The 27,012-nt window shown below is 37.9% G+C and overlaps 1 protein-coding gene across 1 annotated transcript; it reads left to right on the plus strand.

The window, feature by feature from the left end:
- Positions 1-3,557: 3,557 nt before the first annotated feature.
- Positions 3,558-27,012, plus strand: LOC149625023 (putative carbonic anhydrase-like protein 2). The gene is made up of 7 exons (XM_089851771.1): positions 3,558-3,810; positions 5,354-5,449; positions 8,280-8,346; positions 11,690-11,844; positions 16,428-16,559; positions 24,937-24,979; positions 26,905-27,012. Exons 2-7 carry the CDS (start codon positions 5,393-5,395, stop codon positions 26,928-26,930), a joined length of 480 nt encoding a protein of 159 aa, XP_089707897.1. The 5' UTR covers positions 3,558-3,810; positions 5,354-5,392; the 3' UTR covers positions 26,931-27,012.

Raw genomic sequence — 27,012 nt, forward strand, 5'->3', positions numbered from 1 at the left:
TGAAATTTGAGAATGCCTGTTTTAGCTCCCAGCTACGTATGTCAGAATGGTTTGAGCTCAAAAGAGAAACCCCTATAGGCCAAACCTGTCCAATGGTCTAGCAATAGGGAAAGAGAGAGAGAGAGAGAGAGAGAGAGAGAGAGAGAGAGAGAGAGAGAGAGAGAGAGAGAGAGAGAGAGAGAGAGAGAGAGAGATAGAGAGAGAGAGAAAGTTTTCGGGGAATGGAATTTCCCAACGTTGAATCAAACGAAAGCGGGACGCGTCTATGCAAGGATAATTAAAACATTCTTGCAAAGCGAAGTGCGTATCCCATCATTCATTCATTCGAATTCCCTGGCCATCCTCCATTCGTAGTAAACCCAACGCGTGTTTTCGGATATAAATATCTGTCAGGGTCTCAGGGACCGTAATAGCATCAGATTTGGATTTATTAGGTGATAATTGTCGATCTATTTCGGTACATTTTTTTGACTAATTATAATCGGACGACGCAAAATCTTGGAAAATCAGACACTAGGATATTATGTCGATCGCCAAGGCTTAGCTATACACATCGAGTGATGCCAATCCCCATTATATTACAATTATGACTTTGGGGAAGACTTTGTAATCTTAGTGCACGCGCTAAGTGGTAAGGGAGCTGTGGAGTAGCGTTTCGCGGTGCGGTCTCAAACCATTAAACGACTTGTTAGAAACATTAATTACACGCTTGAGTTGCGGCCGGGTTTCGCGATACAAACCCCTAACCTAAAGATCCCGTTTACAATTCTAGGAACAAATTAGCGCTCTATTTTAATTACAATTTTCTCTTACTAGTTCCCTTTAAGCGAACTAGAAGCGAAACCTCAGGGGGAAAAGAAGGGGGAAGGAATCAGCTGACCACCATACTTAGGTCTTAATATTGTACTAATATTCTAAGAGGAGAAAATTCATCAGAAATTATCAAATATCCACACCTCTACGGCAATGTTCCATTTGTAAATATAGAATATTAGAGCAAGAAGTGATATCTAGTTTATTAGGGAGAAGGTTTAAGATGACTAAGTATTCGCGCACCATAGTCCCAGTCCCCCTTTCAAAATACAAGGGGGGACGCAAAAGGAGGCTGGGCTATTTCGCCTCTCCTCAGTCGGAAAATACGTAATTTTCGTCATTCGCGTCGCGCTGACGTGGGTATTCAAGAACGAATGAGATGCTGGTTGTAATTTAGAGGCGGGGATCAACTCCGGACCTACGTTTGAACTGGAGATAAAGCTAGAAATTTCCCCAATTTATACCTTCTCCCTAATGAACTAGATATCACTTCTTGATATTATCCTCCCTCTCTCTCAAAAATGCCGACATAAGATGAAGCCATTTATATTTAGATAAATAATCGTGAAAGTACCAACCTCTAAGTGATAATTTCTAATTAATCTACTTCCGAAATAGATGTAACACGGGTTCGCTTTTCCACAGGGTTCGGGTTGGGCAAAAAGTAAGTGGGAGGTCAATAGGAATGCTTTTAATAGTTGGGTTCTCGCAGTTAATTCACCGGTGCTAGGCTTATAGGTGCACTCTGGGGCAAATATAACCACTACTTCCTACGGAAACGCAAGCGTACTCCGGTAGATTCCGTTTCCGTTTCCGCTTGCTCCTGGGAGTCCGACTATAAGAGTTTTTAGCCAATCGACGCTCGCTCTGCGGCTAAGAATGTACGGAGCGGGTCAATCTTAAAGAAAATACCGAAACATCCAAGAGTCGGTGGCGATATTAAATCGTATATTTCTCGAAACTGGACAGAATATTTCGTTAGCCGCAGGCGGAAGGTCAATAATTTTATGTTTTTATTCATAGTAGAGTTCTTGGCAGAATAATTTGGCTCGTAAGTAGACCAGTTTATCGAGGGCGTCGAAGCGGAGAAAAATTGCATGAGAGGGAGGGGGGGTTTAGGCCTTGGCGCAATTTTTATTAAACCATTCCCGCCGTCCAATCGGAATATGTCAACAAAGAATGTTTTCCGCTCCGATAAATTAATTACTCTCTCGGATTTTTCTCATTTTTCTGGTTTAAAGAATAATTTCCCTCGAATTTGCCCCTTTCCTCCTTTTCTTTAATAAAACTCGCTTGTTCCCAACATTTTACGAAAAAAGAAAGAAAATAAGAAGAAAAAAAAACATTAAAAAACAGATCGATGTTTCTTCCCATGCATGTAGTTTTAAGATTAGTTTAGCTCTGGCTTACTTAAACCGCACGAGAAAATGCGAGTAAATATAGCGTGCGTAGATTTTTTTGCGGCAAAACATTTCTCACACGTTACTTTTGCTTGTCGTTTTTCCGATTCAAAAAGTGAAACAATTTCTTTTGGGGGTTATAAGTTTTCTTTCGCGAACAATGATATAAATATTTTATATTTCGGCAAAGCGTACCTTAATACGCCCCAGTTTTCTTCCCATGCAGAAAAAGCGGCGAAAGTTTAAAGTAACTTTTACAATAGCGCGGTTTAATATACTTCTGTAAATTTCGAAATGGTAAAATTCATCTTACCCGTTTGCCGCCGCATGATCCTTGGTAAGATAATAAGATATGTTCCATAAGTTTGCCACTGGTTACTTAGAGCTTGTCATGAAAGCGACGCCTGGTGCGGAGCAGTCAAATTAAGGCTTAGTACAGACTAAATAGGAAGATTGACTGCAACACCAACCGAGTGTAGTCTGCAATTCTCGCTTATCGTTCTCGAACTAACTCGAGCTGTAAGTCTCTACTATAGAGCTATTTCAGAGGGGGTAATGGCTACGTCACCCATGCTATTTGCCCATAGAGAAAACCCTCACAAAATGTCCGCCCTACACTCAAAGGCAGGCCCAATTTTCGTAGCAGACGAAATTTTTCCCCACTGAAATAGCTCTATTGCGACGTTTTGGAAGTGTCATACTTACGGAACAAATCTTATAAACTTATGTAAATAAGGAGTGAAATTAAATAAAAGCGCGTGCGGCACGCGTTTGGAGTTCTAACGCAAAAGATACTCGAGGGTCGAAAACCCTCGAATCCGAGAGAATCCAAAATTTCCAATTCCCAACAGCAATATCAATATCTCCTATGGCGCTCTTACGTATAAACCTTATTGTTCAAAATGATTCAGATTCCAAACGGAGTCTGGGATCCACGGGGTTCCTTCATAAAGTATTACGAAAACATTTCTTATATTTGACCTTCCGACCTTAAAAACTACAGAGCCTCGTAGAAAACATAAAAAAAAAATGTTTTTTGATTAAACCTTGCGACAAAATAACCATATGGTATCCGAGATAAAACGCAATTATCCCCATTACCAACAACAACAACAAACATAAAGGAAAGGTCCCCAAGTGACGTAAGAGACGGGGCATCTTCTATTTCGGTGGAAAAGGGGCTCATAATGCACGTTCGCAATAAGCGCGTGGGAATATCAAAGCCCGATAAAATTTAATTAAAACAGCACTGGCGCCAAGTTTCAAGTCCCTCCGCTACCCCCCCCCCGTGAAGGATACTTATATATACGGTTGAATAAATTAAAGTTTATAAAATTTTATATTTTAACTAATTTTGGTTCCATGGCGTCGCCCGGTCCGGGCCCGTCTTTGACCTTTATAGGTGAACGGGTTCATTAGTAATACCGGTCACAGCGTTCGTTTTCGAGTGGAATCTACCGCTAATTCGCCGCTAGTTAACATATCGGGTGGTCCACTATCCTACAACTTCCGCTTCCAAGAGATTCATTTACGCTACGGTCGAACGGATAACGTCGGCTCGGAACATACAGTCGATGGACATGCCTTTCCAGCCGAGGTAAGAACAAAAATATCTAACATTTAAAGGGAAAAAATCCTTTTCTACACACTAGACCTTAAAGGAACGGCCTTTCTCTAAATAAAAAATAAATGATCTCTTATTTCAAAATAATTAGCATTTAATTAATCTTAAAAAAAGGACTACTACGCCTTCCGCCATAGGTTTAGTGGCGTCTGCTAGACAGTACCTCTTACCCTTACCTCTCTCAGCCTGTGAGAATTCAATAAATCGCGTAGCGGTAAGACGTTCTGGCTAACTAAACCACTGGCGGTACAGTAGTTTTAAGACTATTTAAAATGCTAATTATTTTGTAATAATAGATCATTTATTTTCTTTTTTTATTATTTTTCCTTTTATATTCATAAAAATGGCCGATATTTTAAGGCATAATGTTATTTTACCTGAACCTTTCCTTTAAGGAATGAAATATTTTAAAATCAATTAAAATTAATTTGGGAAATTACATAAAGAAATGGAGAAATATTAAGATTTTAGTAATAAAACCCGAAAATCGGTGTATTGCGGGTGAAACATTTCTACAGGCGTTCTACGGGAAACGAATGTTAAAGCTTCAGCCTGGTGGGATGCTTCTCCGCATTGTTCGAAAATGTGGTAAATTTGAACAAAACGGAATTCAATAAAATTCCTCTATATATACTTCAAGACAGTGAAATTAGTTTTAGGGAACAATATAACGTTTAAAATGTCTACCTATATAATAATTAATTAATATAAAAGGGGCCGACCTCTTCGTACCAATTTAGGCCTAAAATGCATCGTACCTTTATCCTTTGTAAATTTGTATGCCACGATTACCAAAGCTAGTGGATGTATGTTGTATAATACGCGATGCGTAGAGAGAATTTCACCGATAATTAGTTATAACCGAAGTGAACCAACAAGCGAACGTGAAAAGCTTTTAAACACAATGTTAGCGACTTAGCTAAGCCTAAAACAACACGGCGCTTCTCAGTTATTCAATTTATACTGTGTTGAAGGGTTTTGGGGTAGCTAGGGCGATTAGAATTAGGACTTGCTCTAAAATACGGTTAAAACTTCAAAGTTATAAAGCATTCCGCCAGGACAAAGGTCGGAATTAAGTTCAAATGGTCCCGTTTAATACCGTCAAACGCGGGAAAGAGGTAGAATTTGGCGCCATACTCTTAGCTTCCGCAACAATAACGAACTATCTATGAACTTGTACGTATTGTTTTCCGGGTCAAATTATCAAAATTCCGGAATACGCTATATACAATTTCTAAATTGCTATTGCCGAAAGCGCGTAAAATCTGTCAGAGTGTAATTTGAAAGCTCAAAGGGAGGGTAAATAATAATGGTAACAGAAAAATAAACCTCGGTAAAGTAACCTTAAAATTTGATTGCTTTTATGCACTGACAATTAAAAATACATAGTATTTTTTCAATATACGTTCACCGTCTCTTTAAAAATCTTCCCTTCCTACGAGCAATTAGACAATTCTAAATCCGTCTTTTTAATACATCTTCCTATAAAATAAATTTCCATCTCGTTTATTTGCAGTTACAAATATTCGGATACAACACGGACTTGTATGCCAGTATGGCCGAAGCTGAAGCCAAAAGTCAAGGCTTGGTTGCAATAGCGATATTACTTCAAGTAAGATCTTATTTTTAATAAAATAAAAAGTTGATTTGATTTTCTTTTTTTAAAACAGAAAGACCTAATTAGGTACGAAAATTAATTATAATAGAATTGGGAATAAAAAATGATCCATTCGAATCAATTTATTAGAGAGAGAGAGTGTGAGAGAGAAAAACGAATGACTCTCGAGGATTCATTTTGCAAAAGTTCATTTTTAACCCCGTCTTTTTCTGACAACGACGATCGATTTAGGGCTAGGGAGGGTTTTGTACGTCATAAATAAAAAAATATAGAATTAAAATGGCCCGGTGGATTGCTAGAATTCCGGCTTAGTTTTTGGAGCAAAAAATTTAATTAATTCATGCAGAGAAAGAATTTGAAAATGCTAAATGAATAATATTGTTATTTTTGCTTTGCGCTGGTTTAAAAATAGACAGAAATTCGCGGAGAAAAATTGAATTCGCCAAATAAATGATATTGTTATTTTTGCAATCAAAAACTGCCGCGAGCTTGAAATTCATTAAAACAGGGTTGCCACGGAATTTTCAGAACCAAATTCCCTGACTTTTCCAGATTTTCCCTGACCGTTTTCTTAGATTTTCCCTGACCTTTTTAGGCCGAAAGCGTAAATGTTTACAGTCCGTTTTAAGTGCTTATAATTAAATAAACTCTCAACATTAAGTTTTCCAATGTATTTGTAGCACCAAAATGATTAAGAAACATTTTAACTATAAATAACAGTCTAAGAGATTTTTTAGAGAGCATTTACTTTATAAAAATAGTTCTAGACACTTTTAAGGATTTCTCTAGAGTTTTCTGTGTTAAGAGATTAGGACGAGGAGAAACTTTCATTACTCTTTCAATAAATAATAAAGACTTATCCCCAGAAATTTTACCCACTAAAATCAAATCCCCTGACTTTTCGGCCCATTTTTAAATTCCCTGACTTTTCCAGGTTTTCCAGGATTTCCAGGTAGTGTGGAAACCCTGTTAAAAGTATAGAGATCACCCCAAAACCCAACTTTCCCTTATCGATTTATTTTCTTTCTTTCTTTCTACAATTACCCTAAAGTTTTAACCTTACCAAAAGAAACTTTGTGTGTCAATACCAACTCCAATTAAGCATTCTAAATTAAGTAAATAAACTGGTTGACACAAACATTTTTCCGCGGGATCTAAAGGGGAAGAAAAACCCAGTTTTATTATTTTTATCCAGGAATAAAAAGACAGGAAGCTGTCTTTTGGATGTCTCAGGGTTATATTAACCCAAAACCCACACGAGACTACTTGGAAGCTAATAGAGAGGATAAGGAATTTTATTCCTTAAAAAATATACCCGCATTGAGAGAATTTGATAAAGAGCTTCTTAGCCTGTCTACTAAAGTTTAAGCATCAGTGTCGGCGGCAGTTCGACAGGCATCGAAGATAAGAGAACAAAACAGAAAAAAAAAGAAAGAGACGATGCTAGCTGGCTACGACGTTTTCAAAGTATATTGCGGGGAAAGGGTTTGAATTATTCACTAACTTTTGAGACTAGAGCTCCTGGGAGTTTCCCCTTCGGCTTTCCAACCGTTTAAAAATGCATGATCCGTACAACACTATCGGTCGAATCCTGCGGCAGTCTATACTGGGATTTCTCAAACTTTATTTTTTTTTTCTACTTATACTTTGTTTGTAAATGAAAACACACTAATGGAATGGAAGAGTATAATAATCCTCGGGGTTATAGTTTATATTAGCAACTAGCTGTTAGCCATGACCTCGATTCCCTGGAAGTAGTATGGTAGCGTCTTAATCTATGTGGGAAAATGTTTCATCAAACTTGATCGAGTAAAAAAGATCCAAAATTACAAATCTATATCTATATAAATCAAAGTCCTGACTGACTGATAATCAACTCCCAGCCCAAACCGCTTGTACTAGAAGGCGGAAAATTTGTTGGAACGTTACTCATAAGTAGTAGGCGCGTACTAAGAAAGTTTTTCCAATCCGCCACCATCTTTATAAATGGCGCCCAGAAATGTAAAAAATCTTCTTTATTCAACAAAGTCCGAGCGTTTCAACCCATTTCACAAATATTTAGTACACTGGTTTCCTTTAACCTATAGACGGGCTGAATAGTCTTTTGGGTTCGATTGGTTTGCCATCATTTTAAATGGCGGCCAGAAATTTAAAAACCCTTCTTTAAGGAATAATGTCCGCATGAAAAGTAATAAAAAATGTCCCGACGGGCTGACGGGCAACGCCGAGTGCCTTCGCTCCTAGGGTGCTACAAAAATATTAGTCATCAGTAAAATCTACCCATTCTTTATATCATTTAGAAGGTTTCCATTCCTTTAGTACATTTCCGCGGTTAGAAAGCATAGCACTTGACTAAACACACGTACAAGGATGATTTTAGGAATATTGGTCGAACGGTGTTGCTCTTTACCAGGCATAGTTTGCAATATACAAAATGAAAACACCCGCGCAGTCCCAAATCACACCTTGTCTAAGGGAGTTATTCCTTATCGTATAAAATGCAAACACGAGTTAACATCCATAATATTTACAATATCGCTTATTAAATATTCAACATACAAAATAGTCTACCAGGCCTACACATTACCAAGGCTTATCGAATCAGACGCAAAATTTTTTACTTATCTATATACGCAAACTTGGAGTGCTGTGATATAACCCAGACATACGTTTCTAGAAGAAGCTAAACATTTATTTTTATTTTTTTCTTCACTTTAGGAAGCTGTGGGGCTTAAACTTATGTTTATTTAATACAGTACTGCTTTTTTTCTCCCTCTCTCTCTCTCCATCTCTATCTTCCTTTTCCCAAACTGATCGCACATAGCTGGGAGAATTGACAAACATCGAGTTGCGTCTACTGACAAGTCAACTACAGCAGATTTCATTTAAAGGTAAAAAATAAAAAAAATGTGCCTTTTTTATATTCAGCTCAGGGACTTTAATTCAATATAGAAATATTTCCGTTGGTTTGATTTGGTCTAAAAGTATTTTTGTATAGTCGTATCAAGAAGTGATATCCAGTTTATTAGGGAGAAGGTATAAATTCGCCAAACTTTCCAGCTTTATCTCCAGTCCACACGTAGGTCCGGAGTTAATCCCCACCGCTAAAATTCCAACCAGCATCTCATTGGTTCTTGAAAACTTACGTCAGCGCGACGCGAATGACGAAAATTACGTATTTTCCGACTGAGGAGAGGCGAAATAGCCCGGCCTCCTTTTACGTCCCCCCTTGCATTTTGAAAGGGGGACTGGGACTATGGAGCCATAGATAATAAACACCAGGATCAGAAGGTCGGGGGAGAGCTTGCCGCGCTTTGTACAAACTGGGTAGGTTCTACTTCCGGAAACCAGCGCATGCGTACGGCGAGTCATGCACGAAAAACGAGCAGGCAGACCTCGTCTGCGCAGAAGCGGAAGTCAACTGCGGAAGTTTGGCGTGCGGCCCCCCCCCCCGCACAGGCGCGGCAAAGAGAGATACACTACGGAAGGCATACCTTCCGATCCTTGTGTATATTATCTATGATGGAGCGCAAACACTTGGGCATCTTAGTTAGTAGTCCCAGTCCCCTTTTCAAAATACAAGGGGGGACGTAAAAGGAGGCCGGGCTATTTCGCCTCTCCTCAGTGGGAAAATACGTAATTTTTGTCATTCGCGCCGCGCTGACGTGAGTTTTCAAGAACCAATGAGATGCTGGTTGTAATTTAGAGGCGGGGATTAACTACGGACCTAGGTTTGGACTGGAGATAAAGCTGGAAATGTGGCGAATTTATACCTTCTCCCTAATAAACTAGATATCACTTCTTGGTCGTATTAAATCTTATAAAGTATATAGAATGGATCCACAAAAAAAATTTAGAATAGAAAAGAAATAAAATCCTAGCGAGAGATATAGATGGATACACTGTAATTGATTCTAATCCCTATTAAACCTCAATCAATCTTAAAGAATGGAGTAATCAATAAGAAACCCCTTTCTTCTTACGTCTAAACAAATTCAATTCAAAGGTTTGAAAGTTTCAAATTAAAACTCTTATAGGGAAAGGCATCTCTCGATTTTTCCACGTAACATACTTGATTAGATTTATTAAATTAAATTACTTTTCTCCGCGCTGTCTCTTTCGTCTTAATTTTTCAAAAAACTGGGAAATCTAGCGAATCTAAAGAATAGTCGTGGCTCCTTAGTCTTAGCAGATCTGACAAGTCCCACGCACTCTTTAAAAAACCTTTATACGGATCAATAAACTATTAAACCGTTAAAGCCCTCCAAAAATTTCTCCCCTCACGAACCAGAGGACGAAAAAAAAAGGAAGAAAAGAACAAAGAAAATTAAGTTTGTTGGTGTAATTAATTTCGGAGGTCTCGTTTGGTTCTTCATCGATCTATACTGAAAGACTATAAAGAACGAAGATGGCTTTGCCGACTTCAATGGTTATTTCCTGAAAGGTCCTTGGGCATTAAAACTAGCGTGTGCCGCTTTGGCAACTTTTATTTCAATTAGCCAAGCCCCTTTTCGGTTGTCCCTTCCCTTAAGAGTCGCCGATTGACGCAGCTACTCTTCACGCTTCAAAGACTAAAGAGAAATCGCTCCATTTATCACGGCAAAGTTGCAAAACGTTTCTCTAACTTAGCTCATATTTAAATTATGGGGATAAAACTTATTCGAAAAGTAATTCGGCAAAAATTTAACGATGGTTAAACAATTTTTAAAGGAACGTTCAGGTAACGTAACATTATTCCTTAATAGAACGTCCTCTTCTAAACATAAAATGGAATAATATTAAAAAAATAAATAAATGAGCTCTTATTACAAAATAACTAGCATTTAATTAGTCTTAAAAACGAGGACTACTGCGCCGCCATTTGTTTATTAGCGTCTGCTAAACGCTCAGGGCTGGAAATAAGCACAGGACTACTGCGCCATCCGCCATTGGTGAAGTTGAGTCTGCTATCCAGAACCTCTCAGCCTTATCTCCCTCAACCTGTGAGAATTCAATCAATCCCGTAGGAGTAAGAGGTTCTCGCTAGCAGACGCCACTTAACCAATGTCGACACAGCAGTCCTGGTTTTTAAGTCTAATTTAATGTTATTATTTTGTAAATAGAGATCACTTATTTAATTTTTAATATTTTTCCTTTATATTTAGAAAGATACCGTTATTTTAAGGCATAATGTTATGTTACCGCACCTGAACTTTTTCTTTAAATATATTTAACACACGTCATCGATGACAAATGTGGTCCGACCTTTTGACCTTTCCCCATAGGTCAATATTTCGTAGCCTTCGAATTACAAATTCAAACGTTGTCGGAAAAAGTTGACTTCAATACATAATACAGCGGCTAAGGGAATCGGCTCCTTCGAACTCTGCATTGGAAAAATTGGAAAACTCGAGACTTCCTCACGTTCCGATCCTACGATTTTCTATCGATTCTCGAGCGGTATACTAGGCCCCTAGTTTCCGTTTACGTTTAAGCTAACGAACCCTGGTTCCAAAAAATAAAAGACGACCGTTCAACGCTGCAGAATCGAGGCTATATAAGCCAATAAGCGCTATTCTCGAACCTCTATATTCCCGAAGTTCCTATAAATCCCTTTCCCCCCAATATCCTTTTATTGATTCAAATTCGACGGATAAACGGCCGGGCAATACCAAAAAATCGAAAAACCTTTATAGTAAATATCCTCAAATAACTGTAATTCACGACGGTGTAACACGATTTATTCCATACACGCTATCTTCAATATATATTACCCGCCTCTTCGATTAGAGTTTACAATGTTTCCCATTAAAATAACCAAACCCATGGAAGGTCTAAGCGCGATTGTAAAGAACTTAATTTAATTAAACGGCTATGAGTTAAAAATACGCAATTACGCTAATAGGCATTTGAATTAACAAAATAAATTTTTGTGTGCCATAAACGAATAAGGAAGTTTGGTGAATGGCATAGTTCTTCCCCAATATCATAAGTTTATGATACTTCGTCATGCTAGAGACTTACTGAGAGCTAGTTCGAGAACGACGCGAGAATTGACTACACTTGCTAAAAATTGCAGTCCATCTTCCTATTTAGTCAACGACTGACCAGGCGCCACTTTACGAGACTTCAGGACAAGCTCTTAGTAACCAGTGACAAACTTATGGAAGAAATCTTATGAACTTACGCCAATATCTAAGATATCAAATATGATGTAACGCGATATTCCCTCATTCTTTCTTATTCCGTTTCCAGGGCAAGAGGCGTATTTGAAATCTTTCTCGCTACGACAATTGATTCCCGATATAGATTCCTACATCACATACGATGGTTCTACCACAATGCCCGGATGTCACGAAACGGTCACGTGGGTTGTCGTCAACAAACCTCTCTATATATCCAGACAACAGGTAAGAACAATAGTCCTTTGCTTTTACTCAACTTTTCGCGAGATTCTCATTTCGCCGAAAAACTTTGCATTCTCACTCTCTAAGTTCAAAGTAACTTTCCATAGAATAATTCAACTTGATCACTTCACACACTTTTGCCTTGAAATGGCAAAGCGGTCAATAGAAAAATTACGTGTGATTTTAAAAGCTTATAGTTAAAATCAACTCAGTAACAAGTTCACAATCCTTCAGTTGCAAAGCGATCATTACTTGAGACTAAAGAAAAATGAGACAGTAGGCAAGCGTGTGGGTTAATAGGCTTAGAATAATTCAACTTGATCACTTCACAACTTCCGCCTCGAAATTGCAAAGTGGTCAATAAAAGAAAATATTTGGTAACGTACGCGCATTATTCGTAAATTTATGGGCTTATTTAAAAAAAATATCATCTATCACTGAATTTTACTAGAAAATTCATGACATTTTCAGGTTTTCCATGGTTGTAGGCCCATGAACCCTGTAAATTACAACTTTAGCCCTGGTTAAATCTTAAAATGAAAATTATTTAGTGCCTATTTCGACGCTATCTCACTGGTAACACCAGTCTATATTGCTAGTAACAGTAAAAAATATTGAAATAACGGGCAAGAAACGGAGAGCTCATTCGTTTGATCGAAAGGGTCTAAGGAGTTACGGGGTGGGGGTGGGGAAAGTGGGTGAATCGATGTAGAGCCAACTATACGGGTCGTTAATATCGATTAACTATAATCGTCCTCGGCTAATTTTCCTAAAAGGCTCGCGCAGCATTAGTTTAATTACGGTATAAGGCGATTTTCCTACGGGAATGTCAAAAAAGGCGGGAGATTTCGGCAGCTAGAGCAAAATGAAGTCCACGCATGGCCTGGTGAGCAACTAACTTCAAACTAACCTTATGGACGGATTGGATTGACTGCGGCAAAGAGTTCCCAACTTCCCACGGGTTCTTTTATTTAGTGTGACAGCGCGTGGGCGTGTTGACCTCATATTTAAGTTATGTCAAATGAAATAATAACGCTTTCACGAACGAAATTAGAGATATGCTAATTTTTGGAGCGAAAGAAAGTTTAGGTTAAAATGCAAATACGTGATTTGAGGGGAATGTTTCATCTTATTTAATATGCGTGGTACTTTAGAGCAAGAAAAAAATTATATTTCAAATTGCAACTATTTAACTAACGTCACATTACAATTAAGAGAGCATTTAAACATTGGAGTACCCGTCTTTATCCTCAGCAGACAAGCACTGCGAAGTTGCGTAATGCATATATCACGAGCTTCGTCCCGCACACGTTGTAAACTTAACTAGAATTGACCTCGCAACGGGAAGGACCAACCAGTTGCGGAACACCATCCCTGTAACTGTAAGTAAGGAGATAGGGTCCAAATTGGTCAACACCCTGACTCCGCCTGCGAGAAGCCAGATTTAAGTAGTTGGTTGTGGTTATACGCAAGAACTTGGGTGTCCATCTATGTCAGATGTCAACGTTTTTGAATATAATGCACCGAAATACTCCTTACGTTTTTCGTATAGTTTCAATTTGAAATATTACTCAGAAGTTAACCAGCAAAATGTGGTTATTTTCCGTGGCATGGCGTCATGAACCATAAGCACCAAGGTCGCCTAAACGAATTTCAGGCGTTTCCTTTTGGTATACGCAAACGAAAGAAGAGAAAAAAACCTAAATTATCCTTAGACTGGTATATTTGCCATGTAACAAAGCTCTCTAACAATAATAAAGTAAATGGAATAACAACTCAACTCGGGGAAGAAAAGGGAGAATTGGGGACAAATACAACATTCATTACTCCCCAAACAATTATTTATCAATTAAAATGGTCTTCGCAAATGACGCTATAGAGAATAGGGTTCTCGTGTTTCTTGCCTCATCAAATTATCCGTCAAAATAATGGGGGAAGGACCCGGGGAAGTTATACCATGTACCAGTCCAAATTACTGGGCGGGAACCCTGAAAAATATCTCAGCGAGAATTAAATACTAAACTTGGGAAAACTAAGCACTCCAATTTATTGCAAAGTTGGAATTACTTTTTTATAACATCGTGGCACAGTCCTTGATCGAAAATCTTTGTGACTAACATAAGTTCAAAAGATACGTTCCACATGTTTGTCACTGGTTACTGAGAGCTAGTCATTAAGTAATGTACGTCATAGATTCTCGTAAAGCGACGCCTGGTGAGGCGCTGTCAACGGCTTAGTACAAAACTAAACAGGAAGATGAACTACAAAATAGAGTGTAGTCAATTCTCACGTCCTTCTCAAACTAGCTCTCAGTAAGTCTCTAGCATTACGTGTCATACTTATAATAATTTGATCAGAAATAATCCCTGGAACATAATAAACGTTAGGCGTCTTTGAGAAGACCATGTGAAAATCTTATTTAAAATTTACGAAAGAACAATTTTCTACCGTATCCAGCTTTTAATAGAGAGTTTAACAAAATTGACCAAAAAAACTGTAGCCAACTGTTGCCTAAGTCTGCGTTCGGACAAAATCAACCGATGTGATCGGTTCCATTTAAAGCAGGGTCGATAGCCTACCAGACGATACGTTACATGTCACTGAACGTCGTGGAAACACTATATCAATCTCATCAAAAAAACGAACGAACGAAACCCTGTTATTAGACTTTGTAACAAAATAATCTACTACCGAATCCCGCGGGAAATTATCAGAAGAAAAAGAAGAGACATTCCTAAGGATATAGACAGAGATGGAAATAGATCAATATAAAGTAATCAAACATCTTATCTTCGAAAGAACACGTTAAGAAACACCATTCGTCTCATACAATAACGTCGCGTTTATGTACTTCATACAAATCCCCGCACGAGTAGAAGAGCAAACATAACTGTAAATACGGTGATTTTACAGGCATAAAACGTCGTAAGACTGTTTAGTATAAAACATATAAGATAATATAAAAATGCTTTCAGTTATCAATGATTAGATCATCATCATCATCACGCCGTCTGGCGGGAAGAAAACGGAACTACAGAATATTTTGAAAAATGATCAAAATAAATCATACTTTCAGAGATCTCAGTATATATATTTCTAAAGATTACTTTCCTTTACGATTTCCTAGAGTAGATTAACTTATATACATCACTTGCCAATACTCTAATATGTACCGCACTTTCCCCCATTATGGGTGTAGAAAACTTCTATAGTTAATTTACTTCTATTTTCTGGGGCCGGGTTTTTCCGTACTAGTGGACTTGGACTTGATAAAATAAATAGTGAATTTATCCTACTAGGCCTACTATATTTCTCGATGAATTTTTCTTTAGACGTCTGGATGTTTGCTTAGACCGAAATGTTTAAGGTGTGAAAAAATTATTTGGGGTAAAAAATAAATAAATAAATAAAACAGGATGCTAAAAACATCAAATATCGAAATACTTTTTCTAAGGATGAAACTTAATAAATTATTACGTTTAGAATTTTTAGTTTATAATGATATAAGGTTGCGTAACGAGAAATTGAAGTAGGACGCTAAAACATGACAAATATTTACCACAGGGAGCCCTTAAATTCCTTACAGGAAAAACAGGATTTCTTTTCAAGTCAAAAATATAGGATCAGGGATAGATTTAATTTTAGAAGTAGGAATAAAAAAAAAAAATAATCTGGGCACGCGTCAAAGTCTCGGACCCCCTTCCCCTGGACAGAGGGGTATGAAAGAAGAGGCGGGTCATAGCGACAGAGGTAAACAAGGAATTACGTATTTTTCGCCGACCCGTCAGCAACGTTATCAAAACGTAGTGAGCCAATAAGATAATTTAAAATTTTCGTTACGTGTTGGAGGGAGGGGCTCTATACCGGGGCTATGAGTCGGACTGAAGTAAATACTAACCGTTCTCGAAAATTAAATCTATCCCTGCTCAAGCCTATAGTTAACTAATCGAGCATTCAAAGGGGTCTAGTGGTCTACGCGGGAAAATTTCTAGGATCAGAGATAGATTTAATTTTAGAAGTAGGAATGGAAAACAGAGTAATCTGGGCGCGCGTCAAGGTCCCGGACCCCCTTCCACGGGACGGGGGGTATGAAAGAAGAGGCGGGTCATAGCGACAGAGGCAAAAAAGGAATTACGTATTTTTCGCCGACCCACCAGTAACGTCATAAAAACGTAGTTTAAGTGAGCCAATAAGATAAGTTAAAATTTTCGTTACGTGTTGGTGGGTGGGGCTCTTTACTGGGCTATGAGTCGGACTGTAGTAAATACAAACCGTTCTCCATTCCTACTACTAAAATTAAATCTATCCCTGATAGGATATTATAGGACCTTTCGTGGAATTATATGATAATATAGGAAAGGCTCAAAAATATACAATTTTAGAGGAATTATAGGACCGATGTTGGGCTCCCTGTTACATAGAAATTGATTTGATTCATATAATAGATGAAAATGCAAACAAGAATTAATAACTCGTACAAATTTGTCGGTGATTTAGGGTCTGAATGCAATGGCGCGGATTGCATTCAAATAGCGGCAATCAATTAACTAATCCCTTTTCTACGTGTGTTAATTTCTTAATCGCAGTTGTACGCTCTACGCAAACTGATGCAGGGTGAAGTAACGCACACGAAAGCGCCATTGGCAAACAATTTTAGACCCATTCAATCATCCAAACACCGTCTCATCAGGACCAATATCGATTTTCAACGATCATTGGTAAGTAGATTCATTTTCATTACGTACCTATATTAAGAAACGTATACTCCCCGCTTCAAATTCTCCACGGAATAAGGAAATGTAGGGGGAAAAGACTTATACAAATAGCGCTAGTGGAGTATGTCCCAATATTGACACTAAGTCTACTCGTGGGAAATCCTTCAGTTACATAGTTCCAACTCTTCAAAATAATCAATGCCTCATTCGGTACCAATTCCCCAAAACTGTGGCTTATATCAAACAATATAACAAATCCGATTATTGTATTGTTCCCTAATTAATACGTAATCAAACATGCCAATTACGAAATAATTGTATACTAGTCAATTGAAAATTAATTTACATTCTGTTGTTCAATAATCGTCTAACAATAACAAACGCTATTTTGAGCGTTTCTATTTACTGTTTAATTTTACTGAAGATAGAACAAGAGGGCAAACCAATTTCGTTTTGGTGTTTTAAATTTATTTTGCCGCTTTCCGTCTCTACTTAATTACGGAACAGGGGTAAGGGGAAGACGGTCGAAACTTAACGCTAATTGATAGTAATTAGTTTGCCTCCATAAGGAAAAGGAATTTCGCAATTTTAAGAGATCATCGGTCCTTAATCGGCATTATACTTGAACTTTTCAAGAAGGAGAGAGATAAAAGGAAGCCCTATACGATAGTCCACAATTAAGACTAATAAACCCTCTAGTCGTATAAATTAAAATGGAAATTCAATTAAACTTCAGCGAAAATTTGTTCCTCGTCTTAATTTAGCTAGCTCCAATTTAAAATATATAGGCCTATATGGGATATTTTTGATTTGTGTGGATAGGAACTTAATTATACATTTTCAAAGACAATTAAGAGGCAAATTATAATAATTATTCGCTAATTACTCGAAGACGGGGCTTGAGAAAAAGGAGAAGATATAAACCCTTTAGATTTAAGTTATGTAACTTTGCCTTACAGACTAATTAAAATTAACGATCTTAATGACGCTAATTAAGGAGTACACATAATTTGCGCTGGGATTAAATGTAGACTGTAAACAAGACCGTTAACTAAAACGGAATAAGCATGAAATTGTAGGCAATAGTCAACTCTACTAAATATTAATTAAAAACCAAAAAGTTGATTATTTTCAAAGCATATGATAATTCTCGTGACTTAATAAAACCACAACCATTGTTTTTGAACCAGCCAAAAGAGAATTTCGATATAAAAGGGTTAAAATAGCTTTTAAATCCAGGCCACAGCTATTGAAGCGGGTTTATTTCTTTTTTATCCATTCCATAAAGCCATTATTACCCTGGGATTTTTTTTATTATTATTATGTTAGTCTCGTGAAGGAGGCTCAATGCGGTAGTTAGCGTTTATGCAAATTTTAAATCGTTTATATATAAAAAAAAACGTTACGGAAGCGGATATATTCCATTTAATTCTTTCCTAAAGCCATATACAGACTGTATAAATCCGATGGTTGAAGTACCAGAGAAAAATGAGTTGGGGCTAATTATTTCTCTATTGAAATACCCTTAACCATCCCTTTTACAAACTAAAATAGAACGTAAGAAACCAATCACTGATATCCAATTTTATACCGAGGCTTAAAGATGCAAAAGGAGGGGGTGCTGCTGGTGTTGGTTATAAATGAGTGCAGTTCCCGCCATTTTACCCTTATTTCCCGCCTTTTTTTCTTCAAGCTAACAGCAAGAAGTGATATCTAGTTTATTAGGGAGAAGGTGTAAATTCGCCACATTTTCAGCTTTATCTCCAGTCCAAACGTATAGTAGGTCCGGAGTTAATCCCCGCCTCTCAATTACAACCAACATCTCATTGGTTCTTGAAAACTTACGTCAGCGCGACGCGAACGACGAAAATTACGTATTTTCCGACTGAGAACGGGCGAAATAGCCCGGCCTCCTTTTATGCCCCCCCATTGTATTTTGAAAGGGGGACTGGGACTATGGCGCGCGAATACTTAGGTATCTTATACCATCTCCCTAATAAACTAGATATCACTTCTTGCTAACAGCTAGCAGCATCCAGAAATACCCTATTTTGCCCTCAGAGAAGTGTGGCTTACTTTATAAAGCAAAATTTAAAGAGGTTTTTTATAGTTTTCCCTTCACTATTTTTTTGGGGGAGGGGGCATGGTTCTTAAAAGAAGTGATGCCAATAGCTAAATAGCTATAGCTCCCAAGCTTCCGTTGGCGGTTACGCTGGGTTCAAAATTCCTGAGTCGGAGCCAGCAGAACGCGGCAAGGAGGTCCGCATTATTGTCTTTTATTTTTTTTACCCACTAAGAAACGTGTTGGGAATCTTTAAAGTTCCTTTTGGTTTAGGCTTATGGCAAATACGCGGGAAAAATTTCTATTGCGGATCTTCTATTCAGTGAATGTCAAAAGCGGAGGTTTTTTGAGAGAGAGAGAGAGAGAGAGAGAGAGAGAGAGAGAGAGAGAGAGAGAGAGAGAGAGAGAGAGAGAGAGAGAGACGGAAGAAAGGTTCAAGGATCGAATCAAAGTTTTAAGCGAGATTACGAATATTATGCACCCAGAGAGTCCAGAAAAAAATTGACATTCTTTATAGGAAAAATATAGGATTTTTTTCCGGAATTATAGGATTTTATAGGAGAAAAATGTATTTTTATAGGAAAATATGGGACTAAAATGATCATATAAAATAATAGTTTGGCTTAAACTATGTAGAAAAATCTCAAAAATTAATAAATTGCACGATTAAAAATATTGGGCTTTAAAAGGAGCTTCTCTAAAAAAATCTTAAGTGGTTACAGGCTTTTGGGAGTTCAATAATTAACATAAAATTAAATATACCTAACCAAAATGCGCACCCGATTGTGAAAAACATTAGCGACAAGGGGGGGGGGCTATTTTTGTTTACCATTCTTTACTTATAAGAGATTTTTTTACTCAAAGTTTCGTCGAGACCCACTTTAGGTGACACGTCACTGACTTGTTGGGCCATCATACGGCTTATAACTTTCCAAAGATATTTTTCATCGTATCGAGCTTTCAAAGTTTCTCCAAAAAACTCAGTATAGACTATAGACGCCCCATCACATAAAAAAAAAGAATTCTCGATAAAAATCATTCGATAGAGGATGAGGAATATACATTATAGAAGAGAAAAGATAGCTAGCTATAAAAGGGCCGCGGATGGATGTCGCGAGCTTCCAGCTTGTTCCACTCGTCGAATGGAAACCTTAGTCTTCCTACTACACAGGGTTGCCAGATACAACCCTTAAGGGAAAAGGCAGTAACGTATTTGAGAACAAAAGTACGGCAACTACAAAATAAATACGATTTCATACCATTTGGAAATTAAATCTTCAACCCTCGTGTCCGTAATTTAAAGAACAAAATTACTAATGTTATAATTAGGTATTTTAAAAAAAATTCCTGAATATAATTTAATCCCAAGACCATTTAAAAGAAGAAAGCCATTAGGGAAATTAATTTCAACCTCCTAAGCGTAATTTGTAATAAGAAATTAATATTGCTATATAATCCAAATAAAATTGCAGAGAAGCATCCCACCAGGCTGAAACCTAAGCATTAATTTCCCATAGAGCGCCTGTACGTATGTTTCACCGCAATACAGAAACGTTTATCAGAGAAGCATCCCACCAGGCTGACACTTCAGCAGGTTTACAGGTTTACAGGTTTATTAGAGTGCCGTACAGGGTACACCCCTTTAGAACGGGGCGGCATTTGAAAATACACAATATATATACAAAGTTACACTAGAGAAAAATATATACAACAATGCTAGCGACAAACAGAGGAACGATTAATTAATTAATTAAATATATAAAATTAGATTAAAAAAACGAAACTAAACTAAACTGCACTAATCGGAGGGGGGCGCTGCACAACCAGTGTCCAATATAGCGTGGGGATCTTGGAGATTGGCACGCCTCCACGCTTGCTTCTTCTGGAACCATAGTGAGAGCACACTCCCCACCAGTTGATGGTCCCATGGAGCACCGGTTAGGCCCAGGACAACCTCCAGGGAGTCGGCAGCGTGGGTATTACGCCATAGTTGAGCCGAGGGGCCACTCAGCGTCGCGGGGCACTCCAGGAGGACGTGCTGGACGTCTTCGGCCACGTGGCCACACAGGCGGCAGGTCGGGGATAAATTGCCAAAGTCAGCCTGACGAACTCCTGTGAGGAGAGACCCGGAGCGGGCCTGAAAGAGAAGCCCACTGACGTGGGAGCCGTCGTAGAAAAGTTCCGGGGCAGGGTGCGGTTTAGCGATGTACGCTCGCAAGCTCCGCTTTTTCGCAACAGCGGTGCGCCAGATGCGTTGGGCATGTTCGCGTCCCTCGCCTTCTACGAGGTGGTCCCATTCTCTAGGCGTGGTTGCGGTACCACGTTCGGTACCCTTACCATATTTGCGATCCAAGAGCGCCACGCGTAGCGTCCAGGCCGTGACCAGACCATTCGACCGGAGGGAATCGTAGACCTGTTTGGCCAGGTGGGTACGGGGGAGGAACTTCAGACGTCCAAGGCATTAATTTCCCATAGAATGAATGAATGAATGGATGGTTTATTGACCCTTTTGTTTACAAATCCCTTTTGGAACAGGGAGGAACCCACTAACGTGGGGTCACAGGTCCGAAAAAAACATTAATTTAGTGTTTTTATTGTATTAAATTTAAACTTATTACGCGAAAATTATTTACAATTTCCATTAGAACGCCTGTAGAAATGTTTCACCCGCAATACAGCGATGTTTATCAGAGAGGCATCCCGCCAGGCTGAAACTGTAGCATTAATTTCCCATAGAACGCCTGTACGTATGTTTCACCCTCAATACAACAGTGTTAAACACCAGGAATAATTCAGGTGAAGTTAAGATTATGAGCAGATACTGTAAGCGAGAGTAATTAGCGTCACTTTCGCGCGAGTTAGGCAACAAAATTATTCCCGCTTGAATTACGCGTCACTTGAGACGTTTTTCCATTGAAAAGCCCCTCCCAAACAGTTGACACACACACACAAAAATACTTTTTGCGTCCGTATATCTCTATAGAATATTTTTCCTAGCGAGATAAAGGCAGAATTTTTATAGATCTATTATCGATATATCTCAGAAAGAGAAAAAAAAAACGTCGCGAGGGAGGAATGAGGGGTAAGACAGAATCGGAATCGAATGAGGCTATTAGACGTCGAAACAACGTATTCCGATTCGGATTCCTCGCATGAGAAGAAAACGGAAATTGTTCCTATCCATATCACACACGCACCCAAACGAATATACACCCCTTTCGATTCCTTTTTTTTTTTTTTTCTTTTTGTTATATACGAACGAAGCTATATGCCTAACTTTTATTTCTTCTTCCTTCTTTCTAAGCCTTGGTTAAAGCCTAGGTTTTTTTTTCTCTCTCTCTCTCTCTCTAAGGGTTTCCTCCTACTTCCTGGGATATCGTCTTACGCCTTACGTATTTTTGACACTCGGGAATTATAAGCTTAAGGTAACGGTACACGTTTGAACCCCTTCCTTCGTTTCCAAAGAGGAGAAAAGAAAAAGAAGAAGACGAAAAAAAAAGAAAAATATAATAAGTTAGAATTATATCCTATACGATTTTTACCCACATCATCTTTATCTATGGCTCCCTATATACAAGGTATTAAATTGGGGTAATGTTTCTTTTCATTCAATTTCGCTTCGCCCTATTACTCTGACCTTAAAGATACACCGTACCATAAGTGAATAATAAGCTACAATAAGTCTTCAATGGCCATGAAGTAACTAAAGTAAAGTGAAAAGAACTCGACGGGAAGTAACGAGACGGAATTAGACTTTTTAAGAGCGTTATTGTAATTCAGGAAAAGGTTAAGAGGCGCTTATAGGGTAACTAAATGAGTCTAGAGAGGTCGCCGGCGTAGGTTTCAAAACTCTTCATATCATATATAATAGATAAAGTTTAATCTAATTACATTTTCGGAAATTCTAAGGGGAATATACTTCAACACGTCTTTGAAGTTGAAAGTCTAAAATTCAATAATTAAGAGTATACTAAGTCAAAGAGGCTAAAAAATTATATATATATAAATATAAAGAATTTAAGAGTTATTCCAATATTCGGCAACTACCACAGTACTCTAGTAAAATCGAAACCGAACTTAGCAAATACCATATAAGTTAGTTTCTTAGATGTTCTGAATTATATTACACCCGCAAAAAAACCTTAGTTAAAATTAAAACTCTAGATCTGAGGTATAAAAAATGCAGAGAAATCTCCACAGCCTATAAACCCAATATTTACAATATTAAACTTTAAAATCTTCAAAGGAGCACATGGATATATGAAAATAAAAAAAAAACATTTAAGGATTTATAAACCAAAATATTGTAAAATCGACTAAACCAACCTGTAAGGTTGTAGCCATTCGCGACCCCCACATGACAACGTTGATGAGAAACAAACATTTACAAAAATACGTTATCATATACACCGAACTAAACAACATTCAAACTAAAACAATGGGGGAGTACTTGACGGTAAAAATATCAACATTAAAAATGACACGCGATCGCCGGACTAAAAAAATAATCGGGTGAATAAATAACGTCGTTTAACCATTAATCATTTTAGAGTATCGCAGAATAAAAGCAAGTTGGTTAAGGCCACAATAAAGACCCCATCAATCGCTTAATTTTGTAAGAGCCTTAATTCCGTTAAGTACAAATAAATAAACCGTGAAAAATCTAAAGTAAAGTCAAAAGGACCTTAGGAAACACAACAACTACGTAAGGTCAAGTCAAACTAATATCCCATCGATATGATGTATCTTAAAACTATACGGTCAGAGAGATCCTAGTATTGATCGAGGTAAAGCAACCCTCCTATCTTGTTTTACATTATTTTTTTATTCAAATAAGATAAGTCTATAACTAAAGTAGATTAATCAGCTCCTACTCCCCCAAAGAGAGCTTTAAACGAAGGAGCTATCAATAAGGTAACTTCGAATAAATTTACTTCGTGTATCCCGATCGAAAAGAAAAAAGAATTTATGAAGGTTGGTTTCACGTTCAAAGCGGGCGCTAGGTAATATCGGGGGTCACGGCATCTCTCAAGACTAGTTTTGCATGCCATGTCCCATGGCAGCCGATACCCTATACCCCCTCTGGTTAATTTAATCTTTTCTTACGAAGCCCCACCCTTAAATCCCTACGTAACAAAAATCCACGAGATTGGCTTGGCTCGGCTTCAGTATCGCGTGTTCTCGGCTAATCCAGATCGTAAATTTACCGCGCCAACAAGTCACGGTGGTACGACGAGAGGTGGATGTGGTTGCTGAACGGGGTGAGGTCATGGTGACTTTAAACGGTTTAAGGATTTATCCATCGAAACCATTTGGTTTACAGGGATGGCAAAGTTAAATCAAAACGCGTAGCTTGTACGAGCGTTATTATGTGGGATCGGTAAAAAAGCATATACTGGAAAACAAAATGGAAAGAACCTTGAAACAAACATAGTTACCAAGAAGCGATATCTAGTTTATTAGGGAGACTATATAAGATGCCTAAGTATTCGCGCGCCATAGTCCCACTCCCCTTTCAAAATACAAGGGGGGGACGTAAAAGGAGGCCGGGCTATTTCGCCTCTCCTCAGTCGGAAAATACGTAATTTTAGTCATTCGCGTCGGGCTGACGTGAGTTTCAAGAACCAATGAGATACTGGTTGTAATTTAGAGGCGGGGATTAACTCCGGACCTACTATACGTTTGGACTGGAGATAAAGCTGGAAATGTGGCGAACTTATACCTTCTCCCTAATAAACTAGATATCACTTCTTGTAGCTAGTTACCTCGAGTATTTCAAAAGCGCAATATTTATAATTGTGTACCGTGAAAAAGGACATATATAAATTCAATTAAACCCCAGAAAGGAACAATATTTTCCTTAAAGTTTCAAAATAAACAAAGACCCTCTAAGTTAAGATCAAAATACACAGACATAGTCCCTATAATACTACAAATATAGCCCCGATCCTGGGAAGTGGCTTCCACGAACCTCTCAAAAAATACTTCATTCTCGCGAGGTTGAGTACAATAAATCCTTGCAAAAGAATCTCTCGTATTAGAAGAGAACGGACTTTCAGGATATACATTAACGTCGCTCGCCTTCGCTAATGAATTCGTAATTGGCTCAGAATTTGATATAAGAGTCGAGGAATAAGGGAGGGGTATATAGTGTAAGTATCTTCCTCTTCTTTTTTTTTAAGAGGAAGATAAGAAATCTCGGAAAAGAAGATGAAGTTACGAGCTTCCAGTCCTAATTACGTTTTTAGAAACCCGGATACTCTTATTTTTTTTTATCCTGTCTCATTCTACTTTTTTTTTTTCTATTTTCTTTCGCAGGTAACGCAGTGCCCAACTATGAACAGGGAAATGTACTACGAAGGTAAGAAAATAATATAAAAAAAAAACTCCAAACGTCTTAGTGCAAAAATATCGTAATTAAATTTTGAAATAAGATGAATCCCGCCTCGCTGTACACTCTTATTAAATTTTACAGTAATATTACGAGTTACTAGAAAAAAAATTAAAGGTTAAATACATCCTCTAAGTTAAGGGAACGATGTAGAACAGTTTTCTTCAAAAAAAAATAAGAAAAATACAAAGGGATTAGAATTTTTCTGGAAATTTATGTTTAAAGAAAAACTGTGCGTAAACTGAACTGAAAACCAACGTAATGCGGTTCTAAATTTAAGATTTACAACCAAAATCGCACTCTGGAGTTCTGAAGAATCGACGTTGAACAAAATCAGGGATAGATTTAATTTTAGAAGTAGGAATGGAGAACAGAGTAATGTGGGTGCGCGTCAAAGTACCGGACCCCCTTCCACGGGACGGGGGGGAATGAAAGAAGAGGCGTGTCATAGCGACAAAGGTAAAAAGGAATTACGTATTTTTCGCCGTCTCAGTCAGCAATGTTATCAAAACGTAGTTTAAGTGAGCCAATAAGATAATTTAAAATTTTCGTTACGTGTTGGAGGGAGGGGCTCTATACTACGCTATGAGTCGGACTGAATTAAATACTAACCGTTCTCCATTCCTACTTCTAAAATTAAATCTATCCCTGACAAAATTATACATGGGAGTATAATTCAACACACAATCAACGTAGAATAATAGACACTTTCGATGTAACTATAAGGGAGAGACACGGGGCTAAAAGTTTGCTTACCATCTCGCTTTCTGGCGCCTGCGCTGTAGTCTTTTTGTATCACGAGAGTGCGCATAGACAACAATGTACCAGCCCCCATGTATGTCCCAATACTACCCCGTTTTACATCGAAAAGGTCTATTACAAATTGAGTACATCCACATCAAAATTTATAAATTTTTGAGTTACCATATTTTTGCACTAGGGCACTTTATCGATTTCTCGTGATAGTGCAAGCAGACTCTTTTATATCAATCAAATGAATCATTAAGCTACGCAGAGAAGGGGGGGGGGATAATACGTATAGAACATATTGGTAAAGGTATAGCTAGAGGACACGTGTTCGGATACTCACAGAACCTCCGGAAAAACCTCCCCACGGCATTGTCCTCAACTGAGAAAGGAAAAAGATTTCCAGCCTTTTTTTTTCCTCACTTTAATTGGATAAGGGTGTACTCTCCAAGAGATATATATATTCAACGCTACCACTTTTAATCATACATTTGGATTTGAGAATCAAATAAATGCACTCGCACTAATAGTGCTTCAAATATAGAATCCGAATTGAATTTTACTTGTTTGCAAATATCTTTCATTATAAGCAGCCAATTAAATTGGTAGAAACTGCGATAGAATATTATAATTAACTTGAAAATACCATTCCGAATGTCATATTAGACAGTATCAAGAAGTGATATCTAGTTTATTAGGGAGAAGGTATAAGATGCCTAAGTATTCGCGCGCCATAGTCCCAGTCCCCCTTTCAAAATACAAGGGGGAGAGTAAAAGGAGGCCGGGCTATTTCGCCTCTCCTCAGTCGGAAAATACCTAATTTTCGTCATTCGCGTCGCGCTGACGTGAATTTTCAAGAACCAATGAGATGATGGTTGTAATTTAGAAGCAGGGATTAACGCCGGACCTACATTTGGACTGGAGATAAAGCTGGAAATGTGGCGAATTTATACCTTCTCTCTAATAAACTAGATATCACTTCTTGACAGTATATTATCCTGTCTACAGCTTGTACCCAACCAAAATTTTAACTAAATCTAACTTAATCTGTTAATTAGTAATTCAACCAAACCTAAATAGAGTTCGTTAGTCGACATCCGACATCGAAGCATCAAACAAATTTTTACTTTCGTATTTTCTATTCCTAGCAAATATTAAATTATGGAAACCTTAGTATCTCTATGAAACAACGCAACAAATTCGTATGACGCAAGTCAATCGAAGAAGGCGCGGAGGCAGCTAAAGCCATATTAGCC

This window comes from Phalangium opilio, unplaced genomic scaffold, assembly GCF_054372755.1.
Source record: "Phalangium opilio isolate 3A_F unplaced genomic scaffold, DU_Popi_V2 ptg000105l_1, whole genome shotgun sequence".
Taxonomy (NCBI): domain Eukaryota; kingdom Metazoa; phylum Arthropoda; class Arachnida; order Opiliones; family Phalangiidae; genus Phalangium; species Phalangium opilio.